We start from the raw sequence: 17,979 nt of genomic DNA on the forward strand, positions 1-17,979 counted from the left end.
CCCGTCTGTCTGGACTTGAGCCCAACGCGGCAATTGTAGCTGCGAGCAGTGCATTGCATCCCCTGTATGGCTCTGGGCGCAAGACACGACCGTAATCATGGGTATGTTCTGCACGATACGTGCCCCGACGACTCTGTTGTCAGCCTTGGCTTGTTGCAAATCCAAATTCAGGTTACAACCACACCGAACCGTCTCCGAGCAATCTCTCGCCTGCGCTGCCCACTTGTTGTCGACTCGTCGAAACGGCGTGACAAGGGCATGGATGATGGTCGGGCTCCCGGGTGCGTGCGCTTCCGCTTCGTCCCTACTTTCAGGACTTGATCGCGTGCCTCACAATCCTCCATGCCCCTCGTAGGTGCTTCCCGGACTCTGCATTCCGTTCCGCGTACGTACGTCGAACACAGATTATCGTCTTCTCAGCCACAATAACTCCCGTTAAGGTTTGGCGGTGGCAGCTACGTCGTTCGGCCTTCTGCTTCTTGCCTCGACAATGTTCCTATGACCAGCCTTCCTTATCCGAAGGCCTCCGTGGGGGCCGTTCCTTGTTCTACAGTGCATATATGGTCAATAGTACGAGCTGACAGTGTTCAACACTGGGCCCCTCTCGCCTTCGTATACAGCGTGCGATGTTCTCATACCTCGCCCACCGCCGTGCCTGGTGAGTCGTGCGCTCGTCCTCGTCATGAGCATGTCTTGATGGCCTCTGTTCTTACAGCCATGCCAAGCAAGAAGAGCGTCGCACCCGCATCGAGAGCCTACCCGCCGTCTACCATACCCCACTGAGCGCGATTGACAAAGACATCCTCGCCCAGCCCATCTCCCAGCTTGTCGCCAGCGTTCAGTCCGGCTCGCTCAACCCACGCGATGTCCTCGTCGCCTACGGCAAAGCCACCCTCAAAGCGCATGCCGCGACCAACTGCCTCACCGAGGTTTTCATTCAAGCCGCAGAGGCGTCCGCGGATGGCTGCAACACCCAGGGGCCCCTCGCGGGCATGCCCGTCAGCCTCAAGGACGAGATCTCCGTGGCGGGCGTCGACGCGTGCATAGGCTACTCCGCGTGGGTCGGCATCACCCAGCAGGACTCCGCCCTCGCAAAGCTCCTTCGCGATGCGGGTGCGGTCCCGTATGTGAAGACGAACGTCCCGATCACGATGCTCTCGTTCGAGTGTGCGAACGACGTGTTTGGCGCGACGACGAACCCGCACAACAAGGATTACGTGCCCGGCGGGTCGTCTGGGGGCGAAGCTGCGTTGATCGCGTTTGGCGGGTCGCGGGTCGGGGTTGGGTCGGACGGAGCGGGCTCGGTCCGCGTTCCATCGTGAGTGGTCGTCTGTCGTCTTTCGAAGTTATCTGACTGACGACGAACAGCCACTACTCTGGGGTATACACGGTCAAAGCGTCCTCCTTCCGCTTCCTCAAGTCCGGCAACGCGCACACGAGCGTCCCCGGCGAGCAGGGCGTCGGCGTGGCGTTCTCCCCGATGGCGCGCACGCTCGACGACCTCGAGACGTTCTGGCGCGCCGTGATGAGCATGAAGCCGTGGGAGTACGACAACGCGGTGCTCCCGCTGCCGTGGCGCGAGGTGGACCTCTCCAGTCAGAAGGGCCTCAAGTGGGGTGTTATGTGGGACGATGGTGAGCGGAGGTGCGCCTTGTGTGTGGCTGGTGACTAATGTGTGTTGATTCAGGTGTGGTCGCGCCTTCGCCGGCTTGTCGTCGGGCACTGCAGACGGTCGTGGAGACATTGGAAGCGCATGGGCACCAAGTGGTCACCGTGTGCGTCTCCCTTGACTCCGACAAGCGGGTCAACTAACTCAGGTTCGATGCAGCAATCCACCAAGCCCAGCCGAAGGTCTCCAGCTTGCCTCGCAGCTGCTCATGGCCGATGGCGGTACGTCTCTGCTCTTCTGCTGTGCGCAACGTTCACCCGCTCACCGCGTTCACCCGCACAGCCAAGCGCTGCACCACGCCCATCCGCACCGGCGAGACGAACGACCCCGCGATGCGCGCCGCCCTCTCTATGTTCCGCGCCCCACGCCTCGTCAAAGCGCTTTACGCGTGGTACCTCCGCTATGTCCAGCACGACCCGCTCTACGCCTCGCTCGTTCACGCGTGGTCGGAGAAGTCCGTGCCCGAATACCTGACGCTCATCGCGCAGCGCGAGTCGTACCGCGAGCGCTGGCACGCGTGGATGAGCGAACAGGAGCTGGACTTCATCGTGACGGTGCCGAACTCGCTGCCCGCAGTGCCCCATGGAGGGATGAAGGAGGGCTGGAAGGCGTGTGGGTATTCGTTCCTCTTCAATCTGGTACGCTTCTGCCCTCTCGCCTCGTGCTCCCGGACACTCGCTGATGTCCGGAGTACCTGCCCAGCTGGACTATACCGCAGGCGTGCTCCCTGTCACGCACGTCGACCGCGCGCGCGACGCGCTCGGCTCGTTTAAGCCCCGAAACGCGATCGAGCGCGGTCAGTATAAGATGTACGACGCGGACAAGATGCACGGCCTCCCCGTCGGCGTGCAGGTCGTTGGCCGGAGGCTGCAGGAGGAGAAGGTCCTTGCGGGCTTGAAGCTCGTACAAGGACTGTTGGAGGAGGACGGAAAGGCGTACGTGCCGCTTAATGTCGCTGATAAGTGACGAGTCACCGTCATGGATGTAAGTGATGACTGCTATCGTGAGAGGTGTATTGATGCCTTCATTACGAGCCTGTCCCTGCCTATGCTTCTACCATAGGTTCTCGATCAGCTGATCATGACCCTTTGTTGGCTGTATAGTTTTGAACCGCATTGCTGGCCAGAAGAGCCATGAAGCTACGTGTTGAGGCTGTTCCGACTACTTCAGATTAGGCAGAGGTACGTGAGCAAAGATATGGTTCGCAATCGAAGCTTCTTCCAACATTGGCATGCTGACCATTGGGGAACGGATCCTCTCAAGTACGATCCTTTGCTCTTTGAGTCAAATTTATTCCTAACACTCCTATCAATGTTCCAGGTCGCGCTAGCGCGTGTCGTGCAGAGCCAAGTCTCAGCTTCACCCGATCAGTGCGATCGCTCCCGTCTCGACGCGCGGCATTATCTCTATTGAATTTGCTGGAACCGAGCTAAGGCTTTTGCACTATGCTTCAACCAATCGCGATCCCCCTCTCCCCTCTGATCGAGCAGACGCGAATCTAAGAAGCATAAATTCCCGTGAATACCGTACTGTGTGGTTCAGAGTGCCTCTGAAGCCGGTTTTCCCCCCTAAAGTTACTATCCGACTAATGCACGATCACTATGTATAGGTATCATTCTTTGCGGGGTCCTGTCTGAAGGCCTGTAGCGTGTCCGCAAAATCTTTTCATGTCCCGAGAGCTTGAAATTCGCTCGGTTGACTCTGGTATGTCGACGCTTTCAGGGTACCCAGTAATCATTCCTGGCTCTCTACCTTTTTGCGAGATCGGGTATGCTCACGTTTGCCATGTCAACGTTTCGCTGATGCGTGGTCTTTGTCAGCGCAGTCAATCTTCGATGGTATCGTCTCCAGTGTTATTCCACAGGGAAACCAAAATTGATGAGTTTTAGCTGGCTGGCGTACTCGTAAGCCGTCTTTTCTGAAGTCATTGTCCGAGCGCGTGTGCTCTAGCGCTGAATAGTTCGTTGTATGTCGCAAACCGCGCGCTCTGAGGCCGGATTGAACCTGCGCCAAAACAAGGATCACGCTGAGCATGGCGCTATTTGCAAACTTGATGCGAACTCTGTGAGGCGCATTTCCCCCGAGAATAACGCTTAGTGGCGCACCCCTTCGCATGCCTCGGTGAGTACATGTGCGACTCATCAGACCCGAGTTCGCGCTCACCGGTTTGGAAGGTTCTATGGAAAATGCACATCTTTCCCCGACGACATCGGTGTGTTCCCCCGCGGCCTCTCGATGAATTATACCATGTTCCTCGGCTCTTGTTTTCGCATGGCTGAGGGTCCTAAGACTGCCGGTAAGCGATGTAGTGCGCGGGGTCATGGCACGCTGACTCTCCTTTATTTTCTAAAGGAGTTAGGACCTCGGACAAATCGGCCTCGGCGGAGGGCGATTGAGTCCTGAGTCAGTGTTTCCGTTCGGTCTTCGTAGATTCCTTGGTGCGGTATACTGAAACAAGAATAGCGCTTCTTGTCTGAGTCTATGTCACACCGTGCGTGGAAGTTGTAGCCGCAACGTCAGGTACTGTACAAGCTCAGATATGTTTTCGCACGAGTGCGATTCAATGAACTGAACACAGTTTGTTCCATGCTACGACAACAGCACCAACACTGAATATACTGTAGGTCTTTCTCAAGTGAACGTGATCTATAACAAAATGTGACCTTCGTCCCCAGCAACAGCTATATAATGGCGATCACGACGTGCTACAGTCATCGGGAGGAGATTCTGGTGCAGGACATCCAGCTACACATCACACTGTGCATCCGTGGCGCAGTGATCGCGGACTTCTTATCATCTTAACGCTAGATTATCTTACGCGTGTAGCCTTTGCTATAAGGCATCATGGCGAAGTCACCGGCTTAATGCTGCTCTGTGCGGCAGTCGTCATCGGACGCTGCTAAAGCAAAGCTACGATTCTGCAGTCGGATCTGCCCAAAGACGTCTGGAAACTCTATGTCAGGCAGGCAAAGAAATGGCGACGAAAGTTCATCAAGAAATGGAACAAGGAAATGGACCCACTTCTGCTCTTTGTCAGTGCCCTCGCCTACACCCTTGTGATCTGTACTAGTAACTCATGAACACCACAGGCGACCCTGTTCTCGGCAGTCGTAACTGCCTTCGTTGTCTTGTCCTATCCCACACTTCGTTCCGACGACAATGCGGCCTCTCTCGAAGTGCTCCAAGAGATTCTCGTTACGCTGCGGGATAATCAGACAACGCCCATGAACGGCAATGCGACGTCGCTACAACCAGGAGCGACACCATTCACGCCCAGGAACTACGCTATTCGCGTGAACTCGTTCTGGTTGGCGAGCCTGATCATCAGCGTGTCGGTGGCATTCCTCACGATCCTTGCCAAACAATGGCTGGCTAGTCTTGGTGGAGACTTACACCCGTCTGTGGACGCCCGTGGGCGCCAGTTCCAGTATCGATATGACAACGTGCGCAAGTGGAGGCTCGGTACAGCCTTGGAGTGGCTTCCTAACCTTCTTCACATCTCGCTGCTGCTCTTCTTCGTTGGCTTGCTCGACTTCCTCTGGTCCACTGACACTGTCGTCGCCATTGTGGCAACGGCATTTGTCGGTATGACCGTCGCGATCTACATCGGCACGTATATCCTGTCCCATCTCTCGGCGACGTGCCCGTACCGTACAACGGTGGACCCGACAACCTTCACCTGGGAGTTTATTCGACGACTGCCCTATACATCATGGAAGATCGCATACCCCATGCTGTGGCTATATCGTACCCTGCAACGGGTTTCGGGTGCTTACGGAGTCAAAGTCCCTTTCGCTGAGTACATAGCGGCTCTCCACAACGAGCGCATGTCACGCGCCGACAAGGGGCTTGACACCGACATCGCTTCACGGGAAGCGAACTATATCCTAGAGCACCCAGAACTAATGGATGCACGATCACTGGCGCGGATGGTGCACTCATTCCTCCCCAATATCACAACCGACGACGCCCAAATGCTGGTCGATCAAATCTGCCGATATCCGTTTCTTGTCCGGTATAGGGACATCTTCATTGCGGCGGGCACCGTACGATTTCTCAGCCAATGGCTACAGCACATCGAGAACTCGGAAAGCACACATCCGCAGCCACAGAAGAATCCTCGTAACTCTCCGCTCCGATGTACGAGCCCTGCATTCCGACTCTGTGCTTAACGGCCCTTTATACGTCTGTTCAGAATCACACACAGATCATCTGACCTAGTGTAGCTCTATAGCATTTCTTACAAAGCCATTATATTCCATTATATTCCCCCATTATAGCTGCGCCCACTTATGTGGCGCGAAAGGCGATCTTACGAGCGCCCGCGTCTCCCGATGTTGTCAATGTACGGCGCAAGCTTCAGCCTCAGGCTCTAGCTCATGAGTTCCAACTCTCGCAATACTCTCATTCCCTGGACATGACTGCGGCTGGCTACATGGACTCAAACACTGGGGACACTGTACTGTGGGCTGTCAATGTTTCACAGGATCTATACTTCGTGCATCGCAATCCGGCGACTCGGACTCGGACTCTTCATACTGCTTACCAGAACACATACACGTACAGCCTTCTCAACAGCTTTCCTTTGCACAAGTGGTTCCTGTCTCTGTGTGTTACAACAGGCACTCGGGAAACCACTGCATTCGATGACCGGTGCATGCGCAGCCCAGTATCCGCGGAGGTCTTCTTGTACTGGATACTCGCGATTGCGTTCGGAGATACAACATCAGCTCTGTGGTATGGCTATATTATGGCTGGGTTCAGAGCCTCAGGGTCTTGTCCGTGTGCCCTTGAATTGTGACTATCCCCGCGGATTGTCCCAGACCATGGTAACTGTCTCGCCGGCCCGTATGTGCAGACTTCTCACTGCCGGCTCACGGGTGGCATAATTCCTGCGTAGTCCGCACGCTGAAATAATCGGATATGTGAAGCACAGCAGGCAGTATTTCAATGCACGTAGGACGTGGTCGAACATTACCGACACAGTGCGACATCATAGATGTTCCACCGTCACATACAGCATTAGTACTCCATGGAGGGACGGAGCCTAAGGTGTGTCCGTATTCATACGACGTTACCGTTCCAGGCTTCGAGGTCCGAAAGCTGACAGTCTTCCGTGCATCATTATCAAGGAACCTAATTTCTGAATGGGAGGCTGATGACGCCCGGCCCACACTCGCACGACTGTAGCGGTTGTGGCTGTCGGTATGTCAGTGGTTGTCAAGCCTGTGGCCCACGCGCTGATGTTTACTTGAGGAATATTTAACAATGGCGCGACGCTGCAGCGGTCCCGTACGTACTTTGAGAAGATTTGGTATCCCTGCTGCCTGGTAAGTCTGTGTCCGGGGATGATGTATGTCGATGAACAGGGTTGCTGAGGCCTGCTTTCAGTAGACAACGCCATGTCAGGTTTTTACGCACCCCGTCGCTCGCCTGATACTCTCGCGGAGGTGCGTGGCGAGTGCGCTGACACAAGCTACCTCTGGACCTTTATGATTAAACATCTCACAGGGCCTTCCCGCACGACGATCCCCATGGTCGCCGCTGCCTTCCCAGTTTCCTGGTGTTCATAGGCCTCACGTCGAACGCCAGTTCTCAAAAGTATGACACTCACTTCTTACATCAGTTCCTTCTGACGGTATCTGCATTTTGTTTCATAGATGCCAGACGATGATGACCTACCTTCTAACGTGAGTGCCCTTCGGTTCGCCCTAGATTTTCCTCAAGAGAGTCTGATTCCATCCTCCAGTCCGATATACGTCACGATGTCTGGCAGATGTACAATGAACAAGCCTCAAAATGGCGTGAGGACTTCATCGAAAAGTGGAACAAGGAAATGAAATCCCTACTCCTCTTTGTGCGTACGCCTACCTAGCTCACTCGTTGTTATGAATTGACTTTGACCGGACAGGCAACCCTTTTCTCGGCCGTCATAACCGCATTCGTAGTACTGTCATATCCAAGTCTTCGCCCAGACCCCGGTCTTACCACGGTCAACCTCCTTCAGCAAGTCGTCGCCTCCCTGAACGCAAATCAAACCCTCCAGTCGGTCCAGGCCTCAGCAAGTCTCGTATCGGACAGCAGCACCACATTTGTCCCAGAGGCCTACGCCATTCGCGTCAACACCTTCTGGTTTGCAAGCCTCGTAGTCAGTGTCTCCGTCGCCTTTCTCACCATCCTCGCCAGACAATGGCTGGCGAGCCTTGACGGCGACCTCCACCCCTCGGCTGAAGGCCGTGGCCGGCAGTTTCAGTATCGCTACGACAACACGCGCGCGTGGAGCCTAGGTTCCGCGCTGGAGTGCCTCCCCCTCCTGCTGCACATGTCGCTCCTGCTGTTCTTCGCCGGCCTGATCGACTTCCTCTGGGCAACCAACTCCACCGTCGCGATCGTGGCAACGGTCCTCATCGGACTGACTGTTGCCATTTACATCGGCACCTACGTGCTCTCGCACCTGTCGTCGACGTGTCCGTACAGAACATCAGTCGATCCTACGACGTGGACGTGGGAGTTCCTCCGACGGTCGATTTATACCTCATGGAAGATCACATACCCATTAGTCAAGTTCTACCGCACCATCCTTCGCGTGTTCTCTTGGTGCGGCGTCGATATTCCGCCCGCGCTCGCGTACCCCGCGCGGGGGCCGATCTTGCGCACGGAGTACATCATGCGCGCGTACGCCGCGCCACTCGTCGACTCGCAGTCGCGCGAGGTCAACTACATCTTCGAAAACACGGATCTCATGGACTCGCGCGTCCTCTCGCGGATGGTCGCCTCCTTCCAGGCGGGCCTGGACGACCACGACGCGGAACTGCTCGCGCACGCGATCGTGCGCTTCCCGCACCTCATCGCGAACCGCGACCTCTTCATCGATGCCGGCACCGTGCGCTTCCTCACCCTCTGGCTCCGCTGGCTCGAGGAGTTCGACTACGCTGAGCTCACAAAGCCCGTACAAAAGGAGTTTGCGCTCGTCGAGCGTGCACTGGCTCGGCTCCTGACGGAGGTCATCGAGCCTGAGGACGACTCGCGGGCGACCCTTTCACTGTGGGGCCCGCCACGGACGTACAAGCGGCCGCAGGAGACGATGTCGCTCAACGCAGACCTGGCGCTGCGGACGCTCAAGCTCTCTAACCTCGACGAAAGTGGCGAGGGCAAAAACCCCGATGACATCATCCTGTTTGCACACAGACTCAGGCTGCAGCTCGTCGCATTCCCTCTTGATTGGTCTGCGGGGCCCGTCAAAGCCTCCGTGCAGGAGTTCTATGGCCGTCTGTCGGCATTCCAGAAGCTGAACGACGCAGAGCTCAAGAGCAAGGACAACGACTCAGAGCTCAATCGCAGTGAGGACAACATGTCGCTCGTCAACACTGCGATCTACGTCGCCACGCGTGTCATTGACCCACAGAAGTGGACGAAGCCGACGGACGTCGTCTCCGACCGCATCGAGCACAAACATTGCGCCCTCGACGCACTTGCCGCGCTCGTCTTAAACAACCCCGGGCTCGACTTCGCGTTAGTGAGGCAGATCTGCTGGGCCCTTTGCGTGCTCTCCATCCCCGAGCGCAGGCTCATCCCGAAGTTCAACGACTTCCATTTGTTGATCACCCAGGTGCGCTCCACTGACAAGCTGCTGGACCCGCTCAAGCGGAATGTCCTGGCTCCCGCAAAGCAGGACGCCGTCATGCTCCATGCGGTGCTCGCTGTCTTTGAAGAGCTTCTCTATTCGACCTCTTCCGCCCGCCTCCCGGCGTCCGCTCCTACATCTGACTCGGACGCCCTCGATGATCGCGAGAATGCCGACCGCACTCAACTCCTCACGGCACTCATCGCGCGGTACCCTACCTTCCTGCAAGACCTTCGAGTCGAGCTCGAACAATCTTGGACCTTTCCCACCGAGCAGAGTCCCACCGCGAGCTGGCAGCATGGCTCGTTCTCCCTGCACGACTCACTGCGTCTTCTCCAGCGCGTCGTTCGCATTTCTGGATTCCTTGGCTACTACTGTCCTGCCGACCTGGGTACCCTGAAAATTGACCGGGAGCAGATTACTCGCACGACGCTCGAGATTCTGCAGTTCATGTGCAACGTCGACAATGCCTCCCAAGACCAGATTGCAGTGCACCGTGTTGCGTACGGTGCTGCCTGCCGGTTCACCATCCTCAATTGCGGCGTGGAGACGCCGATCGTACCGCCTGCGGACGAGTTTATCTTCGACAAATACTCAGCTAGGGATGCCGCTGAGCAGATTGTTGAAGCGCTTCGGAACGCGTCTGCAGTATTCGAGCCGCCGGAGTCGGTCAAGAAGGTGCTTGCGATGATGGCGGACCTGCGGTACATCTCGAGCCACTCGAGGTTTCGCGCGGAAATCCTGGCGTACTTGAGAACTCCGAAATTAGACATGCCGGAGCTACTCGACTTGCTGGTCGAAAAACGCTGTGGCGTTGAGGCTCGCGAGGCGATCGACACGCTCAATGGGAATGGAGGGTTGGAGAGACCGCGAATCACGCCCCCGAGACAGATGCCCCGCACGAGGAGGGCAACGCGCCCGAGGGTGGATGCTACAAAAGCGGGTATCAGATTGAAATAATGAGACTATTAATTAGGATGTACTTACTGTAGATAGATTGTACCGGGCCCCACGCCCGGAGTCTGGACAGGAATGAGCTCGAGCACGCTCGCTGTCGACGCCTAATAGAATGAGCAGCACTGCGACAACTATGTTTTTCTATGAAACGTTTCTAACCTTTCCTTCATTGGATTACGTGACTAGGTGTAAAGTACATACAGGAACGATCGTCGAGTATGCGTTACATACCCACACTGGGTCCAGCGGCGAAGATGGTAGCGCCGTAAGCGCCCATTATGTCAGCGTTCCTCTGACTTGCGATTCGTCGTCGCTACTGCCCTTGAGTTCTATTTGCCAGTGAACCTGACCCTCGGGCACTCGTTCAGACTACTGCGTCACGGGAGGGCGTCTTGAAAACTTGCATAGTCTCCACAGTGTGTTCATTTCTGCTCTATCATGAAGTCTGTCCCGGTGAACTTTTCAGTTGTACTCTGTGGGATACCAGTGACCACCCGCCAGCGTCGTTGAAACGTTGTGATCTTGAGCTGTTGGAGATTCGATCTGTTCGTTGGGATGTCCTCGACTGCCCGTCTATGTACGTCTACGTCCATTGCTCTCTTGTCGAGAATACTCACTACACCTTGCTAGCGTCATTACATATGTCACTCCGAGTCAATCACTCACAGATGCACGTTTCTGACTGGAACATGAAGGCTATTCGAACAGAGTCTTCCCAGCTTGCAACCAGCTTTTGGTATGACTACTCGGTACTGTTTCCGTAAACGAGTCGTAGAGATAGTGCCAGTGCAGTACGTGATGGTCTCGAACCACGCTGCACCCGCCGTTGGCAGTCTGCGAAAGAATGGTCATACTGGCACACCGCCCAGGGGCATGTCTATCCAACGTCGGTTCTACAAGATAGAAGGCCGCGCTGTAGTACGAACTCCTCGGTACAACCTTCACAAACTCCCCTTGCGCTTCTCAAAACTCCCTTAGGCAAAGGAAGCGCAGTCAGCTCGTCGAGTCCACACCCTCAGGCTAACGGAGAAGCGTCACCCGGTGCGTAATCGCGGACCGACTGCGCTTGCGAAGCGCATCTGCTGAACACAGCGGCCCCATAGAACGCGGTGTACGCTCATACTTAGCCCCCGTTCTCACCAGGACGTTGAATGCAATACATGGTCAGATGACTGGTGGACCTTCAACTCCACGCCAGATGACCTCCGGGAGGAAGAGAAACGGGTCCCCGTCGGTACGGGATAGACTGGAAAGCCAGTGAGCTTCAATCTCTCAGAAGCGAAGGAGCTCGAGGTGACGCGTCGACACCGTAGTGTACTGTCTCCGGGCGCGGTCATATACCAGACCTGGGTCTTGTCTCACATCCGGACCGCAATCAAGCAAGTCCATCATAGGCATATTCCGCCTTGGGCAGCTCACCCGTAGCTTATCACTGAAGGTGACCGTACACAGCAAAATATAGGATGTCGGTCAAGCAAGAGGAGTCTGTCATTGAGACCCCAGCGACACCAGAAGTCGATGAAAAGGGAGCTGTTGACGTGGTCGAGTCGACGTTCTCCTCTGACGAGCTAGGGCCCGTCCCCGATGGCGGTCTGTGGGCATGGATGGCCGTCCTAGGAGGGTAGGCTCAGCAAGTCAATTGCGCTCATATTCAATGTTCACTTGTTTTGCTCACAGATGGTGCACTACGTTCTGTACCTTCGGCTTTTCCACTTCGTTCGGTGTCTTTCAAGATTACTTCGTTCAAGCGGGTGCGGGAACCTCATCCGACATCAGCTGGATTGGCTCCTTGCAAGTGCGCATCTTCTTCGTATGTTCGAGCATCATGTAATTGACTCGTCGTCCTGCAGCTTTTTCTACTCTTTGGAATGGGTCTTTGGTCGGGAAGATGGTTCGATCAGGGATACTTCCGACACGAGTTCCTTGTCGGTTCATTCCTCATCCTCCTATCGTAAGCATTCGCACTACACACATCGGTAGATATACTGACAAGTGAGCTGCAGCGTGTTCATGCTGTCGATTTGCGATCCGAGCAAGTACTACGGGCTCGTTATCACGCAGGGTCTCCTCATGGGTATCGGTTGCGGCTTGACCACGACGCCCGCGCTCTGCCTGCAATCGCACTATTGGCGAAGACATCGCGCTCTCGCCCTGGGCCTTGTCCAAGCAGGTCCGTCTCACCACTTGACTGACATTCGCAATCTCAACACGCATGACCCATCTGCCTACCAGGCTCGTCGTGTGGTGGTGTCGTTATGCCAATCATGCTCAACAGGCTTTTCAGTGGCCCGGCCGGGTTCGCATGGGGAACGCGCGCGGTTGCCTTCCTCATGCTCATCCTTTTGACGATCGCCAATTGTATCATGAGGACACGTCTCCCCGGTACGAAGGACAAGTCTGGACCGCAAGTGTCTATGAAGAGTGTCATGGTCGATCCGCCATACATGCTTACCGTCATCGCGTATGTCTATTCCATTCCCGGACGCTTCTCAGCTTCCTGACAATCATGAAGTACGGTCATATTCTTCTTCGGGATGTACTTCCCTTGTACGTATACATGCCGTGATATCATACGGGACCATTTGCTGACACTGTACAAGACTTCTACCTCCAGCTCTGGGTACGCCTTCATGGGATGTCTGTGAATCTTGCTTTCTACACCGTACGTTGTGTACTCTTCGTGATGATTACTCGCTTGTTTATCTTCATAACACAGATATCTATCCTCAACGCGGGATCCGTCTGTGGCCGAGTTATTCCCAACTTCATCGCTGACTACATCGGGCCATATAACCTGCTCATCCCGATCTTCTACTCATGCGGAATCCTCTTGTTTGCCATGTTCGGCGTCACGAACGTACCGGCCGTCATCATTTTCAGCTTCTTGTACGGTTTCGCCACTGGATCAGGTACGTCTTTTAGTCAATGCATGCGAGTCTCGACATGTTCCTCACAACCTTCGCTCGGGTGAATGTAGCCAACGCACTCATTCCGCCTGCTATGGGAATTCTCGCACAGACTGAAGACGAGACAGGGTAAGCTTTCTCCTACACAGTATCTGAACCGTCGGCACTCACCAATGATCGACACCTGCTATATCTGCGCAACCAATTCTAGACTTCGCATCGGAATGCTGTTCCTTGCAACTTCGTTCCCGATTCTGGTGGGAACGCCCATTGATGGCGCGCTCCTCGGATCCGACAACACAGACTGGTATCAAGCGATCCTGTTCAGTGGGGTAAGTCGTCGTGTTCTCGTTGTTTGACAGATTGATTGACGATCCGCGTAGATCGTGATGCTCGTCGGTGCATCCTTGTTGGTCCCTGCAAGGCAACTGACAGTCAAGCGACGGGGAACTCAGTTGACCTGAGCTCGATGGTGCCCAGAGAAATGATCTATGCTCGATGAGCGTCGATATGTAGAAGGGCTGTACCGTCTAAGCGTCTCCGAGTGGGTCGGCTTTCTGGATTGCCGTGCTGTTCAACCTCGTACTAGACGTACCATCTGGTACCGTTCCAAAAATGTTCAGCAGACATAACGTTGTCGCGATCGATCGAATTATAAGCAATTATGCCAGCCGCAAGGAGTCGGCGACTTTGTGGCATTACGCCCATGGGTTGATCTCCGTTACCACTGGAGTAGCGCAGAGTTGAGATCATGAACTATCAATCTCCGTATCTCTCGAATAAAAGTCTGCATGGTAAGAGCTATCCTCTGAGTCTTACGACTGCTGTGTCATGTGTCGGTGCTGCGAACATGAAGGACCTGTGGATCACACCTATGTAGCTGCGTGACATTGTGTTGCATAAGGACGGAGAAGCGTCGACGCAATAGGCAGTCCTCGCGCGCGAATGTGTATAAGCTGGGATTCAACTCGTTCAATCACAATTCCAAGCGTCATGCATACCGTGAACATGAAGTACAATTCGCCATGCTCAAGCAGGTAATCCGTCTATAATGATACACTGTACATCGTATACTACGTAATGACTCGTCAATCGGATCCACAAGAAGTTCTATAGAAGGCATCGACGCGCCTCATCCACAATACGCATTCATGGGACACCCCACGGCGGTGCCGTACAAGTTCCCGCTCACCTTCCCGATCTGCAACACCGCATTCACGATCCCGCCGAGGCCCTCGCCCGCGATCATGCCCGCCGCAATAGCGTAGCCCAGGAGGAACCACGCGTTCGGCCAGCGGCGCCGCCACACGAACGCGACCACGCTCCCGAACATCATCGCGACGGGGTACGTGTTCGTCGGCCCGAGCACAAACGCGATCCCCACCGCGTTCCAGTTCGGGACCCAGTGCTGCTTGTCCACGGGGACGTACCGGTACTTGACGAACGTGCTCAGGAGGACGATCCCCATGAAGCAAAGCGCGACGATGCCGGAGGACGTCGGGATGGGTAACGACGAACCGGACACGGCGATCGAGACCGCGCGCCAGCTCTTCACGTCGGGCACGGCGAACTCGCACGCGGACGAGGAGAGCGTGTTGATGCACGGGTACGCCTTGCTGAACACGACGTACATCGCAGTGCTGAGGAAGATGGAGACAAGCGCGCCGAAGCACTGCGCGTAGAGCTGCACGCGCGGGGACGCGCCGAGGAGGTGCGTCGCTTTGAGGTCGCCGAGCATGTCGGAGCATTGCTCGGCTGCGGCGAGCGTGATCATGCCCGTGAGCCCGTTGTTGAGCTCGTTCCGCTGCGGGGGGAGCCCGGAGCCCTTCGAGATGCCGCCGAAGATCTGCACAGAAGCTTCACGTCAATCATTGCGCCAATCTCGACGAAGGATACACGCACCAACTGCGAGAAGTTTCCGAGAGTGGTAACAGGGTTCACGGACACGCGCCCCACGCACTCTGCGCCGACGAGCGAGAAGACGAACGCAAAGATGATCGAGAGGAGGGTGATGCCCGGGTTCTGGTCGAACTGGTACTTCATGACGAGCATCGTGAGGATCGAGCTGAGGACGAGGCCGCCCATCCACATCCACCACGGCGTCTGCTCCTCCGGCGGGACGGGGTCGTAGAAGCCGTCCTCCTTCTCAAAGTGCACGTTCTTCTCGCGGAGGTTTGCGACCCGGCGCGCCTTCGCGACCGCGGGCTCGAGGAGCACGCTGAACGCGGTGACGATCGTCTTGTAGTTCGCGGCGATCTCGGCGACGCTGGAGGTGAGCAGGAGCATGCATCCCGGCCAGATCATCCAGTACTCAGGCGAGGGACGGTGGACGGGGTCGGGGAGGTCCATGTTGGAGTAGTCGAGGTAGCCCGGGTAGAGGGGCGACATGGGCTCGCCGAACGCGCGGTTCGTCGCCACGAGTGCAGGACCGATGATCGCCCATGCGAGGACCGCGCCGCCCACGAAGGAACCTGAGCTGTTCATGGGGACCAGCAGCCCGCACCCGATGAAGGCAGGGGTCCACTCCCAGACCCAGCCCTGCATCGCGGATGTCAGTGTTAGCTAGAAGATAAAGCGATGAAACATACCCAAGACTCCGCGCAGATGATCCATTCCCAGCCGGCGCGGTAGAACCACCAGCTCCAGTGCCAGTCCCACATAATGCCGGGCGCATACTCGCTCGTCACCCTCCAGCAAATGGAGATGAGGAAGGAGATGACGAGGGCCCACGTCTTCTTGCGCGCAACCGCTGCGGCGTTGCGCCCGACGTGCAGCGAGCGGATCGTGTATGCGGTCGCGACGGAGCTCGGGAAAGTCAGTTTGAGCTTGAGGATGTACAGACGCCGGAGAGGCATGGTGAAGAAGATGCCGACGTAGGCGCAGCAGATCGTGAACGTGATGAGACGGCTTACGGACCCGCGTCGTGAGCCTGGCTATATCATGTGGAACGTTTGGTTCACGCACCCGAAATCCGCGGAAGGGTCTGCACCGAGGAGGCCGAGCTGGTACGCGGCGGGGAAACCGGAGGTGAACAAGAGACCGAGTGAGCCCGCAGCCTGCGTAGTGCGTCGTCAAGGATTGTACATGGAATAGGAAGACGAGGGACGGACCGTCGCGGCGCTCTGGCAGCAGACGTTCTCCTTGGGTCCGAAGTATCCTCCACCGAAGCGGTCTGGCAGCGCCTTGGAAAGCGGCTTGAGGATTGCGAAGCCAAAGATGGACCCGAACATGGACGCGCCGAACGTCCAGCCGGTCTTGAGACCGAGATACACGCTGCACGCGAGCAGTCAGAGACCAGTACGCAATACGAGAGGTGGACACGCACTTGCTCGCAGAGATGACTGCACCCAGGGCACACCCAACGAAGACGGCGCGGAACGTGAACTGCTGCTCGACGGGGGCATCGGGGTCCATCGGGAAAGGGTCGTCGGTGCCAAAGTCGAGGACCATGTCGTTGTCATCCTCGTAGTCGACGCTGGGGACGTCGACGACGTCCTCGTTGAAGCGCTTCTTCTCGTCGAAGGACGAGTCTTCCTTGCGGATGTGCTCCATGACGGTGGCCGGCGGGATGACCTTCTCCGCGTCGACGAGGCCGTCGACGTTCGCGAGCCCGTTGAAGGCCATGTTGGAGCGACGGAGGCGAGCGCTAGGGAGAAGCTGGCATGACCGCCTTTATAGAGCGGCAGAAGGGTCCTGAGCGATAAGAGAGCACAACGTTCGCGCGCCAGTGCAGTGCCCAAGTTAGCATATCAACGACCGTGTCCGAAGAGCCCAGGCCGTGCTGAGTATCTGGCTCTACAGGATTAGCGTAAGGATTGCGGGAAGCTCCAGGGTTTCCGGACTCACGGCATGGAGCTGAGGCATCTGGTTGATTGTGGGCCCTATCTTGTGTCCCCTGCGGGTGCTCCTCCGGGCAGAGCTCGCGTTGGAGAGGCTCGTGTGCCGTTGCGGGAATGCATGTGGAGGAAGACTGAGAGAAGCAGGTTGCAGGAGCCGCCTTGATGCCGCAAGCCCGCGCTTAGCAAGATCGGTTAGTCGATCTCACCGTCGGATTATGCGCAAGAGCACGCTTCCTGACGCCTTCTTCGAACCTCGTGGCTAGGCAGGACTGTTCACTATAAATTATTTGAGTAAGTACTTGTCCATGGTACCATAACGCTCACCGGGCGCCCCAGGCAGACTCTCACTCTCCGCGTCTGCTGCACGGTATCGCAGCTATCATTTCGTCACCCACGCAACTGCTTGGGCAAGACGGCGAATCGTCGGACGGCTGCCTTCCCGCCAGTTTCGACTTTCTCAGAGGGAGCCAGGGTGTTTATCGTGAAGGTGCTCATGGGATCAAAGTTAGAGGCTCTCTGAAGAAGCACAGCTGACGTCGACGACCCAAGTAAGTATGTCGAGTTGATGCTGTCCGCACCGTTATTAAGTACATCCTGTTTACAGCTCGAAAGTGATTCGGCTCCGCACCCACATCCCGGGCGATTGAATGAGATCACGATTGATCGAGCGCTGTCAGATGATCGAGGCTACTAACCGCCGCCGCGGCCTGCGCTATCACCTTCAGAACGACGGGGCCTCTCTCCTTGCACGGCGGCATTGTACGGCGGATAAGCAACCTCCCTGCATCTGCGCCAACGACCGCGGTGCTGCTGAGGAATCCAGGTACGCGAAGCATCTTGTGCACTCGTCTATCATGCACTCGCATGCAAATGACGCGGCAGGGAGCTTGAGGTCGTGTCTCACTTGCTGGGCTCTCTAAGAAGCTGCAGCGCAAGAGACGTGTCGAGGTGGGGCTGGAACCTCATTGTACACTCCGTCTTGTA

At 56.3% G+C, this 17,979-nt stretch overlaps 6 protein-coding genes across 6 annotated transcripts; 5 read left to right on the forward strand and 1 right to left on the reverse strand.

Moving 5' to 3' along the window:
* Positions 1-626: 626 nt before the first annotated feature.
* C8Q71DRAFT_714645 (amidase signature enzyme) lies at positions 627-2,635 on the forward strand (the record flags this gene model as incomplete). The annotated part of the gene is made up of 7 exons (XM_047920986.1): positions 627-658; positions 716-1,318; positions 1,369-1,634; positions 1,688-1,775; positions 1,829-1,890; positions 1,952-2,307; positions 2,372-2,635. 7 exons carry the CDS (start codon positions 627-629, stop codon positions 2,633-2,635), a joined length of 1,671 nt encoding a protein of 556 aa, XP_047775130.1.
* A 1,728-nt stretch (positions 2,636-4,363) lies between these two features.
* Positions 4,364-5,974, forward strand: C8Q71DRAFT_281061 (uncharacterized protein). The gene is made up of 2 exons (XM_047917497.1): positions 4,364-4,701; positions 4,759-5,974. The coding sequence occupies exons 1-2, from the start codon at positions 4,681-4,683 to the stop codon at positions 5,839-5,841; spliced, it is 1,104 nt and encodes a 367-aa protein (XP_047775131.1). The 5' UTR covers positions 4,364-4,680; the 3' UTR covers positions 5,842-5,974.
* A 1-nt stretch (position 5,975) lies between these two features.
* C8Q71DRAFT_280933 (uncharacterized protein) lies at positions 5,976-6,719 on the forward strand. Its single transcript, XM_047917496.1, has one exon. The coding sequence runs from the start codon at positions 6,145-6,147 to the stop codon at positions 6,556-6,558; it is 414 nt and encodes a 137-aa protein (XP_047775132.1). The 5' UTR covers positions 5,976-6,144; the 3' UTR covers positions 6,559-6,719.
* On the forward strand, positions 6,711-10,339 carry C8Q71DRAFT_281135 (uncharacterized protein). Its single transcript, XM_047917498.1, has 8 exons — positions 6,711-6,721; positions 6,802-6,874; positions 6,926-6,999; positions 7,061-7,119; positions 7,181-7,270; positions 7,330-7,359; positions 7,419-7,526; positions 7,581-10,339. Exons 4-8 carry the CDS (start codon positions 7,072-7,074, stop codon positions 10,251-10,253), a joined length of 2,949 nt encoding a protein of 982 aa, XP_047775133.1. The 5' UTR covers positions 6,711-6,721; positions 6,802-6,874; positions 6,926-6,999; positions 7,061-7,071; the 3' UTR covers positions 10,254-10,339.
* Positions 10,340-11,497: 1,158 nt separating this feature from the next.
* On the forward strand, positions 11,498-13,628 carry C8Q71DRAFT_281221 (MFS general substrate transporter). The gene is made up of 11 exons (XM_047917499.1): positions 11,498-11,507; positions 11,564-11,871; positions 11,928-12,045; positions 12,101-12,201; positions 12,254-12,420; positions 12,483-12,711; positions 12,763-12,797; positions 12,851-12,912; positions 12,967-13,159; positions 13,228-13,285; positions 13,368-13,628. The coding sequence occupies exons 2-11, from the start codon at positions 11,714-11,716 to the stop codon at positions 13,513-13,515; spliced, it is 1,269 nt and encodes a 422-aa protein (XP_047775134.1). The 5' UTR covers positions 11,498-11,507; positions 11,564-11,713; the 3' UTR covers positions 13,516-13,628.
* A 660-nt stretch (positions 13,629-14,288) lies between these two features.
* Positions 14,289-16,386, reverse strand: C8Q71DRAFT_714594 (OPT oligopeptide transporter protein-domain-containing protein; the record flags this gene model as incomplete). The annotated part of the gene is made up of 5 exons (XM_047920981.1): positions 14,289-15,002; positions 15,059-15,694; positions 15,745-16,063; positions 16,121-16,212; positions 16,267-16,386. The coding sequence occupies 5 exons, from the start codon at positions 16,384-16,386 to the stop codon at positions 14,289-14,291; spliced, it is 1,881 nt and encodes a 626-aa protein (XP_047775135.1).
* Between the last annotated feature and the right edge of the window lie 1,593 nt (positions 16,387-17,979).

Source organism: Rhodofomes roseus, assembly GCF_022264815.1.
Source record: "Rhodofomes roseus strain CIRM-BRFM 1785 chromosome Unknown C8Q71scaffold_23, whole genome shotgun sequence".
NCBI lineage: Eukaryota > Fungi > Basidiomycota > Agaricomycetes > Polyporales > Fomitopsidaceae > Rhodofomes > Rhodofomes roseus.

Bases quoted from the DNA above. Each gene is read 5' to 3' on its own strand.
- C8Q71DRAFT_281061 (XM_047917497.1), top strand. From the start codon at position 4,681: ATGGACCCACTTCTGCTCTTT. The intron at 4,702-4,758 runs GTCAGTGCCCTC...TGAACACCACAG, and splicing joins TGGACCCACTTCTGCTCTTT to GCGACCCTGTTCTCGGCAGT.
- C8Q71DRAFT_280933 (XM_047917496.1), top strand. From the start codon at position 6,145: ATGTTTCACAGGATCTATACTTCGTGCATCGCAATCCGGCGACTCGGA.
- C8Q71DRAFT_281135 (XM_047917498.1), top strand. From the start codon at position 7,072: ATGTCAGGTTTTTACGCACCCCGTCGCTCGCCTGATACTCTCGCGGAG. The intron at 7,120-7,180 runs GTGCGTGGCGAG...AACATCTCACAG, and splicing joins CGCCTGATACTCTCGCGGAG to GGCCTTCCCGCACGACGATC. The intron at 7,527-7,580 runs GTGCGTACGCCT...TTGACCGGACAG, and splicing joins TGAAATCCCTACTCCTCTTT to GCAACCCTTTTCTCGGCCGT.
- C8Q71DRAFT_281221 (XM_047917499.1), top strand. From the start codon at position 11,714: ATGTCGGTCAAGCAAGAGGAGTCTGTCATTGAGACCCCAGCGACACCA. The intron at 12,046-12,100 runs GTGCGCATCTTC...GTCGTCCTGCAG, and splicing joins GCTGGATTGGCTCCTTGCAA to CTTTTTCTACTCTTTGGAAT. The intron at 12,913-12,966 runs GTACGTTGTGTA...TTCATAACACAG, and splicing joins TGAATCTTGCTTTCTACACC to ATATCTATCCTCAACGCGGG.